Source organism: Molossus molossus, unplaced genomic scaffold, assembly GCF_014108415.1.
Source record: "Molossus molossus isolate mMolMol1 unplaced genomic scaffold, mMolMol1.p scaffold_m16_p_12, whole genome shotgun sequence".
Taxonomy (NCBI): domain Eukaryota; kingdom Metazoa; phylum Chordata; class Mammalia; order Chiroptera; family Molossidae; genus Molossus; species Molossus molossus.
Genome location: NW_023425347.1, coordinates 78442414 through 78452820, shown reverse-complemented (window position 1 = coordinate 78452820; position 10407 = coordinate 78442414). Strand labels below are relative to the sequence as shown.

The window sequence follows — 10407 nt, the reverse complement described above, 5'->3', positions numbered from 1 at the left end:
AAGTCACAGACCTCTCAAACATCCATTGCATCGAGCTGGAACTACAGATCATCTGGTCTCTCTCTCACTGGTACTCCATCTGCTACTACTTCTCTGCTGAACCTCAAGCCCCACAAGGTCCTCGCTGCTCCGAACGAGAGACCAGGGGCTGGAATGGCCTTGTGTCTCCGTACAGGGTCTTTGGTTAATTCTCCAGGAGGCAGCTTCTCTCTTCCCACCTTTGGGGGCTACCAGCCATGATATCCTGCCCCTAAAAGCTTTCTATTTTGGGGGGTATATTTAGGACTGGCAAGTCCAGAGGCTGGGAGTTTTTCAGGGTCCCTCTAGTTTTCCCCATCTACCCCAAAGTTAGCCTGTGCAGTAGGACCTGCACCCCTCTTTTGAGGAGGGGTGACTTGACTTTCACTTGAATCTAGGCTATTCTTCTTCCAAGATGACAGAAGGATCTCAAGGCCAACTGGCCAGGAATGGGGAGTTGCTGATGAGTGGACGGCAAGGAGCCCACGCTCCCTAACACCATCAGGGTTTTCAAAACAGCTTGGTAACCGCAAAGTAAGATCCAATGACTTGAAGGCCTGTGGGATCTCCATGGAATCCACTGTTCCTTTGGGCTTCAAATATTGGCTGAGTCTCTGGGCATCCTTTCTGAGAGATTCAGGGGGTCCCCTCTCCTCTGGCCAGAAAGTGAAGAATTTGCTCCAACCCCTCCCCCACTCTTATAGAGAAGTGGGGGCCATTGGGCACTGTCCAGAAGAATTCAACATGGCGGCCTCTGTGCGTCCTCCTCTCTCCCAGACCCCGAATCCTCTTTCCCCTGTGGGGCTCTCTGCCTTCACTTCTGCCCAAACAGGGGCTGCCATGGGTGGTGCCAGTCCAGGAGTTCAGAAGCACATGAGCAGCGCCTGGGGAATGAAGTCTTCCCTCTGCCCAGGCATGGGGGTTGCCATCCTCCTCTTCAGCTCCCACTGGCAGCCAAACAAGAACATCCTGGGGTGCCCAGGGTTTGTGTCTCTGGTCTCCTAATCAAGCCCCAGGAGACCTGGGCTGATGGGGAAGGAGAGGCAATAAAGAGTTGTTGCCTATTTTCTTTGGCCTCTGCAGGGCCATCGTAGAAACTTCTGACGGTAGAGAAAAGTCGCAGGGCAGGTGAGTTTGGCCTGAGAGAGGCATGTGCTTCCTTTGGCCTTGGCTGTCTCGGCTGGCAGCTTTAGGAACCCATAGAAGGGACGAGAAGAAAGTGAAGCCCAAGCAGCTGACCTGGGAGTCTGCTGGTTTCCCGGTAGGTAAGGGCAGAGGCCCCCGGCCCAAGAGGCAGGCAGCAGCTCTGGTCCCCAAGCCTAGTGTGTGGACAGGGGACGCTCCTTCCAGCCTCCTTTGCTTTCCTCCGCCCTGCCCCCAGGCCTGCGGTCCCCACCCTACCAGTGCTTAGGGGAACACGGGGGCCAGTGATGTGCTGCAGGTCATGCTGTCCTTGCCCGGAAGCCGGCGGTCATTGAACGTGTGCATGTTGATGACAGCGTCAGTCTTGACCATCATGGGAGGCTGTGGCTTGTGCTTGACTCGACGCTGGCAGGTGAGGGAGAAACGGATCTCATCGGCCACGGTGCTGCAGAAGGAACGCTGGGGTGGGAGGGAGGGAAAGGTCAGGTGGGTGAGGCCTGGCCCTGCAGTTCCAGCCAACTCCTGCCCTTCCTCCTGAGCCTGTGCTAAGGCCAAGGCCACCAGGTCTCTCTCACCCCTCCATCCTACCCACCCTCCGCCCCCTGCAAGATGTCCAGTTTGTGTAGCAGCCTACAGAGCATCGTGTGCTTGTTTGGACACTAAGGTAGTAGGGCAGGTAGTATTATCTTATTCCCATTTTACAGATGAACACACCGAGGCTCTGATGGGCATATACATTACAGTTGGAGATTTTCACCTAACTTGTCTATACTAGATTCTGAGAGCAAGAACCAGTTTCCTTCCCCTGAGCCCAGCCCCCAACGCTAGTCCTGGCTCAAGAAACACGTGATTAATGTGTGAAGGGCTTCCAGCTAAGGGGAGAGTCCCTGTGCTCCCACTCAGAAGAGTCCAACCTGTGTTTCTCAAGGTGGGCACCTGGGACGTAGGCTCCTGCAGGGCAGTTGAGTGGCCGTGGCCTCCTCTGGCCTAAGTCCCTGTGAGTACCAGAGATGAACCCAAAGTGCAGCATCACCTGCAGGTATGTGATGGCAGAGGTTGCCTGCAGCTTGTCTGGAAGGCATTAGGGACCACTGATGCCTCAACTTACCCAGTGAGGCCAGGGCATCAGCACCCGGACAGCTTGTGCTCAGGTTGTGTGGTGCAGGGGGATGGGACCTGCTCTGAGTGCTGACTCTGCCTCTTACCAGCTGTGTGACCTCCAAGCTTCCCCTTGTTCACCCACTAAACACAGAGCATCATCCCTCACCTCCCTTTCTTCACTCTGAACATATGTATTGAGCCCTTACTATGTGCCAGGCACATTTGGCATCCAGCAGTGAAAATGACAGGCAAGGCCCCAGCCTCGGGGAGCTTACGGTCTAATGATGGACTAGAAACAGAGAATAAATATGTAAACGAATAATTTCAGAGAGTGATAACTATTATTAAGAATAAAGCAATGACCTCTGGCAGGTGGCTCAGTTGGTTGGAGCGTCATCCCATGCACCAAAAGGTTGTGGGTTTGATTCCTGGTCAGAGCACATAGCCAGTTTGTGGGTTCAATATCCCGTCGGGGCATGTATGGGGGGCAACCAATCAATGTTTCTCTCTCTCATTGATGTTTCTTTCTCTCTCTCTCCCTTCCCCTCTCTCTAAAAATCAATAAAAACATATCTTCTGGTGAGGATTAAAACAAGAAACAAACAAAAAAAGGACAAAGCAATGAAATGGGATAGAAAGGGGTTGGGAGTAGGAACAGGAGGGAAGGCTACTTGAGAGATGACGTTCGAGCTGAAACCGAATGAGCAGAAGATACCAAGAAGTCCTTTAGTTAAGGACTAAACAGGTGGCCAGTGTGTATGGAGCAGAGAAGGGGGGTGGGAAGGAGGGAGTCAGAGAGGTGGGCAAGGACCAGATCCTCTAGGCTTGTTGTGGAATTTGGAATTTATTCCAATGATAATGGAAATTCCTAAGGAGTTTTTTTTTTTTTTTTTAATGTACTGTAGTTTTTTTTTTTTTTTTTTTAGCCATTCCTGATTATTGGACACTTAGGATTTTTCCTGATTTTTCTTTTTTAATACGATAGTTAACATTTCAATGAATATTTTTGTAAATGAAACCACACATATCCTTGGACACTTCCATCGGGTGCATTGCTGACTCAGGCTTGCTGGGTATCAAGGGCTCCATTTCATTTCTGATGGATGTAAAGGTTGCCTGTTTCCAATGGGCCCCTGTACACACGACTTAACTACAGTGTCCTTCCGCGCGGCCCTGGATCGCTGGAGCTCGCGCTGGGAGGCGCTCCGCCCTCTCGGCTCAGGTGCGCATTGAAACCACCCTGTACGCTCTCTTAAGACACCAGTGCCAGGCTCTGCCACGGACCAATTAAAACACAGTCTCCCGGAGTGAGGCCAGGGCATTAGCACTTAAAAAACTCTCTCCCTGTGATTCTAATTTGCTCCCGGGACCCAGAACCACTGCCCAACCACGCTTGAATTAATCAGACAGGTTGAGACTAGGTGCTCCCATCTGAACACTTGGGTTGGACCTCTTAACCCTTTTCTTTTTTAAACTTTTGATTATGGAAATTTCCAGATATATGCAGAAGTAGAGAGAACAGCATAATGAACCCCTATATAACCACCACCCAGCTTCAGTAATTACCCTGGAGGGTTCTATGCAGGGGAACGGCATGGTTTGACTTCAGTTTTAAGCAGGGCACTGGCTGTGGATAGGGAGCAGGTGGTCGAGAGGAACTGTGGAGGCAGGAAGGCCAGACCGGAGGCTGTTGCAGGGTCCAGCCAGAGACAATGGGCTTGGCCCGGCCTGGAGCAACAGTGCTGGGGAGGTGTGCTGTCCGTGCAGGGGGACCGGCCGGGCTTCCTGGTGGATGGGAGGCAGGGTGGACCATGATGAGGATGGGGCCAGACACTACCTTGTGCCTGGCACTAGGAGGTGTGAGTCCCGTTCTCCCCTCCCCCACCCTTTCCCATGCAGCAGCACTGTGTGGGGCTCACTCACCTGCTCCCGCTCCGCTGTCTTGCGAAGCTTATACACAAACTCGCCCACGGCCACCAGCACCGACAGCACCAGCCCGGCGGCCAGGACGATGAAGATGCCCCCGATCTTCTGGATCCCCAGGGCGCTGGCCTCTTTGTTCTCCTCCTCGGGACACCCGCTGCCCCGCCACCACTTCTCCTTCATGATGTGCAGCTTGTCCTCCTCCTGCAGCTGCAGGATGGCGATGGTGATCTTGTCCCGGTACGGGGAGCCTGTGTTGGGAAGAGGACACAGATGTCACAGGCATTCGGTCCATCCTGGGTGGCCCTGGTCGGTCGGTGTCGGCCCCCATCACCAGCCCTCTTGGTAAGCTCATGAACGGGGGCCTCTGTTTGTATATGGCATCTGGGTGGGAGGAAGGGTTGGTCCTCACCTGGGGTAGGGAGTCTTGCCTGTGAACCACTGTGTCTGGGGTCTCCTCAGGGGAGAGGCCAGGGAGGGAAGGCATGACCTCTGAACTGCCCCCCTCTGGGTTTGCCCCAGTTCTCTGCTCAGGCCAGGGCTGACCTCGGAGATATGTGGCTTCCCCCTTCATCTCTGGGCTGGGGTAATGCCACCTTTCTGGGCTCCGTGGGATGAGCTGGGAGCGGGGGCAGGAGACTGTGTGGGAGCAGATGTGGGGCCTTGCCCAGCCCAGCCCCAAGCTCCGCCTGCATCTCTCGCTCACCCATGGGCGTGCCGATGCCATAGCCCTTGGAGTCGATGAGGCCCCCGATCTGGGTGAGGTTGCAGTTCCTCTGGGTGACGTACTCGATGGTGGTGGACTCCATGAGCAGCGCGTAGTCGGCCGTCAGCGCCCTCTGGATGCCCTCCTCGTTGTTCTTCACCAGTGCCGAGGGCTTGCTGCTCATGAAGGCCCACATCTTCTCGAAGGTGGAGATCTTGGATTTCTGGGCCGAGGGGAGGGTGATATGACAGTTACTGAGCACACCAGAGACCTCGCCTGACGGGGCCTGGAGCATGGAACTGTCTACAGTCCTCAGAGAAAGGGAACGCCACCCACTGCTCCGATGTGGACACCAAGGCCCTGGAGGGTAGGTCCCCAAACACACAGCTGGTGAGTGATAAAGCCAAGGTGCAGAATCAGGCCGACCGAGCTGGACATGCTCGGCTCTTTGCCTTGGACAAGTGGTTTTGCAACGACTTTTAAAATATGAATTTTTCTCTAATATTTATTAAATAATTACATGTGCAGGCCCTGTTCTAAGTGCTTTACTGCCTTTATTCATTCAGTCGTCACAGCAATCATCGGAGGCAGGTGCGTTTGCCCATGTTACAGATGGGAAACTGAGGCGTGACTAAGTAACTTGCCTAAGGTCACTCAGATACTAAGTGGCAAAGCCAGGCTTGAAACCAGACCCTCTGGCTCCAGGGTCCATGCACCTAACCACTGAACTGCATACACTGCCTCACAGAAACCACTGAAGGCAAAGCTCTGTGGGTTCTGCCCCCCCCCCCACTTCAACCACAGTGGGCCCCTCTCATGGACTGTGTCTCAGGGGAAGATTTGGTCTAAGGTGAGGGTTCCTGTTTGTTCTACTTCATTACAGGGAGAGAGAAGCAGGGTGAGAATTGCAGAATGGGGCGAGAAGGGGGGCCATCAGAGCAGGTGTCTGCAGGCCCCCGATCCCCTTATCCCCAGAGCATCCTGGGCTAGATGCTGCTGCATGAATACAACCAGCCCCTAAGACCAGGCCTGGTGGGTGGGCTGCTGGGCACTGGGGCCGGGACAGGAGGTGACACCCAGTGTCCCCTGCTGCCGAGGAGGCTGGCAGACGAGGGTGCATGGTCTTCCTGCGATTTCTTGGGAACTTAGTGCCTGCCAGCTGCCTGCTTCCAGCAGGGGTCGGCCCTGCCCTGCTGATCCCAGGGGAGCAGGTGGCTCTGCAGGCCCTTTGCACCTGGCAGTTTCCAGGTCTGGCTGTGCGTGTCTGTGATGTCAGCCTGTCTGACTGGCGCCCAGCCCAGCTCCGGTGTGCATGATGGCATGGGTGTGCTCAAACAGGCTGGCGCAGGGCTTGGGGATGGGCAGGAGATGGGGAAGAAACTGTCTGCAGGAGCCGGGGCAATGGGGGTGGGGAGAGGCTGGGAGGAAAGTGTACCTCTGAAACTGGCTCCTGGCACGCCAGGAGGAAGAAAGGCCCCCAAAGCAGCAGGCAGGACCCCATTTGGACTTCTATCTGAACCCTAATTCTGTCCAGTACCAGTGATAGCTCCTTTGGGCACAGGGTCTGGGGGCACCATCACAGACAAGCAGCCCCTCCCCCACCTGCAAATTTATCTGCCCCTGAAGTCAAAGGCCTGGAAGGGCTCAGATGCCTAGAGCTTCAATGGTTTCCACCAGAGCAGCAAGCTGGCTGCTCCAGCTCCTCTCTAGTCCTACCCAGCCCTCTTCCTGCTCTCCAGCTACTCCACCTCCTTAGTTACTCTCTTACCTCCAAACCTTCTGTGCTCTCCAGCTAGTCCATCCTCCCAGCTATTCCTCCACCTCAGCTTCTCCTGCAGCCCCAGTGCCCCTCCCCCAGCTCCTATTGCCCTTAAAAACATCCCCAATTTCCAGCTCTTCTGACTCCCCAAACACTTCTTATTTTCCAGATAATTTATGATATCCAGACATTCCCCTACCTCCAGCTTCTTATCCCGCAGGTCCTTTCTCATGGCGCTTTTCCTGCTCAGGTTCTCTGTGGCAGGAAGTTTCTGTATGGCCCCGGTGATCCCCAGCCCTGGGACTCACGCCCTTGCGTAACCCCCAACCCCTGCAGGTGGGCTGGATATAGAGACTTACTTTTAACTTCTCCCAGTAGCTACAGGATGTATGCTGGAGATTAGGTTATTGAGACTGAACCATCATCTTTTTGTTTTTAAATCCTCACCCAAGGATATTTTTTTACTTATCTTCAGATAGAGGGAGAGGGAGGGAGAGAAAGCGAGAGGGAAAGAGAGAGAAACGTCGATATGAGAGGGACACATCGACTGGCTGCCTCCTGCACGACCTTGACCAGGGCTGGGGACAAACCGCAACCAGGGTATGTACCTTTGATTAGAAATACCCGTGACTCATTGGTCCATGGGCTGACGCTCTAACTGCTGAGCAAAACCAGCCAGGGTCTGAACTACCATCTTGCTTGTGCTCTCGCTTGTTGCCCTGATGGAAGCCGGCGGCCATGCATGAGTCACCCCATGGAGAGGCCCACGCGGCAATGAAGGGCAGCCTCTAGCTAATGGTCAGTGGAGAACGGATAACTTCAGTCCAAGAGGCAAAGAAGAACTGAATCCTGCCAACAGCCACGTGGGAGAGTTAGCAAGCGAGCCCTGGGATGATACAGCACTATCTGACCCCTTGCATGGAGCCTGTGAGACAACCCGTCAAGAGGGCCCTGTCCACCTGTGCTGAGTCCTGACCCACAGGCTGTGAGATCATAAATGTTGTTTTACTACACTAAGTTCTGGGTAATTTGTTACACAGCCATAGATAACTGATACACTCTCTCACACACATACTCACAAAGCTATTTCTGTTCCCAAACATAGTTGCTTTTTCAGATAATCAATGATAACTATTCCCTTAATCAGATTATCCGAGTCCTATCATTCCTGCTTACCAGATACACGTGCTCCTCAGATACTCCACCCACCTGGGTGTGGTAACTAAATACTATTCTCCTTCAGTGACTTCAGCAGTTCAATTTCTTTTCCATCCTAGTCTCTCCTGCTTTCCAAATTCTCCTTCTACCAGAGCTGGGAACCAGGGGTTGATGAGGCCGCCAGGCCTCCTTTTACACCTCTGATACATGCATGCGACCCATCCATCCGTCCGTCCGTCCATCCGTCTGTCTGTCCAGCATCCCCTTATCCGTCATGTTCATGTTCTCACCCATTCACTCACTCATTATCTATGCACCAATTTGTTCAACTAACTAGCCAACCATCCACCTAGCCTTTTACTTATTTATCCATCCATTCATACATCTAGCCAACCATCTGTCCATCCACCCACCCTCTTACCCCTCTACTGGTCACCCAACCATCCACCCACCTCTCCACCTCATCCATCTTACCCACTCCCTCTCCCATGCACACAGTCAGCCATTGGTAAAATCTTGAGCCTGGTGTCAGTAACCTGACAATGAACCATCTGGGGAGCCCTGCCCCACTCCTTCTGATCAGAATATGATAAGAGCTTCTCCTTATTCTGAAAAGTCCTCCCTGCACCCTCCCCCCAACGCCCCATTCCTTCTGTACACATGCTTGCCTGGCATCAAGACACACGCTCTTTCCAGTAACTACACCACAAAAGGAGAAGTCATTTCCACTGGGGGCTTGAGGGAATGTTGAGGGGACAGGCTTCAAGGAGAGACACGTGAAAGCCATAGTGGATAAAGGAACAGAATGAGGAGGAGGGGAGAGGGCCCCAGGGAGCTTGGGCCAGTGGAGATGAGAGGCGAGAATACGGCAGGAAGCGGCCGTGATGCTGGTTCCAAGAGGCTCTCTGTCAAACTCACCACCTTGATCACCTTTAGGTGGAGGGTCTGAAGTCTGCGTCCCAAGAATGGCCACCCACTGTGCTGGTCCTCTACCTTGGGCCCCCATTCACAAACACATCCACTCACGGTCTCTGTCCTTATTCTGTGATTCTGGGCGTGTCCCCGAAAAGCTTCCCTCTAGCATGTTGGAGACAAGGAGGGATACATCTAGGATCCCTCCTGGAACCTCGGGCCTCTCTCCCATCTCCCTGGACCTGGCCACCAGAGGCCTGAGTTCCTATCACTGGCCTGAGCTATCGTCACCATCCTGGGGAACTGTCTCACATACCTATGGCTCCTGAGTCATCCTGCCTGTCCCAGCTCTGTTGGGAACCTTAATAAGCATTGCTTCAGGGCCAGTCACCCAAATCAATTAATGGGATTGTTTGGAACAGCCACACAGGGAGATGTGCCAAGATGAAGAGACATTTTTATCAGTAAAATTGGCAAGAAAGTAAGTTTCAGGCTCACGACTTTCAATTCCAGCCTCCTCAAAGAAGTAAATTGATTTTCCCCAACTGAAGATACTTAATCTTGAGAATTTAACATTTCTTTACAAGAAAATGTATGTAGGAATATATATACATATGAATATATATCAATTCCGAAGGGAGCTGAACCCTGGGGGGCGTGTGCAGGAGACAGTGGCAATGTGATTCCGTGGAGACCGGGGGGATTTTCCAGGTTAGAGAGGAGACCTTTCCCGAAGTAACTGGCTTTCTTATTCCTGGGTGTGGAGTCTTCGGCTTTATTAGATTCCCATACTTGAGCAGTTAATCATGTCTCTTGGCTTATTCCTGTGGGGACCAGGAGGTCTCCCTAAATCCACTGCTTCTGCCTGCCTGGCCAGGACAGACTGGCTGACCCTCCAGCCTGGCAGCAGCCCCTGACGGGGGAGTCAGGAGGTGAGGGCTGCAGGCAGGGGTGGAGGCTGTGGTGGGAGGGGTGGGCTCCACTGCATGAACTCTGGTTTTAAAGGCCAGCTCCTTCTGCAACCACAGGCAAGTGACATCGCATCTCTGAGCCTCACTTTGCACATCTGTGAAATGGGGGTTAGCTCAGCACAGAGTCTGGCCCATGAAGCACTCAGTAAAGTGCTCAATAAAGAGAAATAAGTCATTATTTCTCTTTAAGACCCTTTAATTCTCTTTAAGCTCAGTTTTCTCACGTAGAGATTGGGGATGCTAATTTCTGTAGTGCGGAGTCGCTGTAGGTTATGCCACCGTAACAAGAATGCTGAGCGGGATTTTCGATAAACTGGAGAGAGCCAGCTAATTGTTGCTTTGTGGAAGAGCCAGCTTCGTGGTGCTCCGTCTTTCACATTTTTCAAGAAAATGTGAATTTTTTAAAGGCAGACATCTCCCACTTTTAAAATGCTGGCAACTAATGAAAAAATACAAGCAATGTGTGGCCCTCAAAATCTTATCTGTGGGCTGAAGAGGCCTGTGTATCACCGGTTTCAACAACCAACAATCAAAATAGTTAGTGCTTATGGCATGTGGACTCCAGGCCAGGTGCAGTTCCAAGCTCTGAAGGTGATCTCTCCCATTTAATCGTCTCAATAGCTGTTATTACACCCATTTCCTAGATGAGAAAACCAAGGCACAGAGAGGCCCTCCGTAACTGGCCCTCCCCTGCACCTGCCACTGCTCCTCTGCCG

At 52.9% G+C, this 10407-nt stretch overlaps 1 protein-coding gene across 1 annotated transcript in view; it reads right to left on the bottom strand.

The window, feature by feature from the left end:
• Positions 1-614: 614 nt before the first annotated feature.
• GRIK3 (glutamate ionotropic receptor kainate type subunit 3) overlaps positions 615-10407 on the bottom strand; it is a 208915-nt gene continuing 199122 nt past the window's right edge. The window contains exons 14-16 of the mRNA XM_036256235.1: positions 4892-5114; positions 4186-4436; positions 615-1620 (exon numbers count right to left, since the gene is read on the bottom strand). Of these exons, the coding sequence (XP_036112128.1) occupies positions 1426-1620; positions 4186-4436; positions 4892-5114 (669 nt within the window). The 3' untranslated portion in view covers positions 615-1425. The remainder of the gene's footprint in view (positions 1621-4185; positions 4437-4891; positions 5115-10407) is intronic.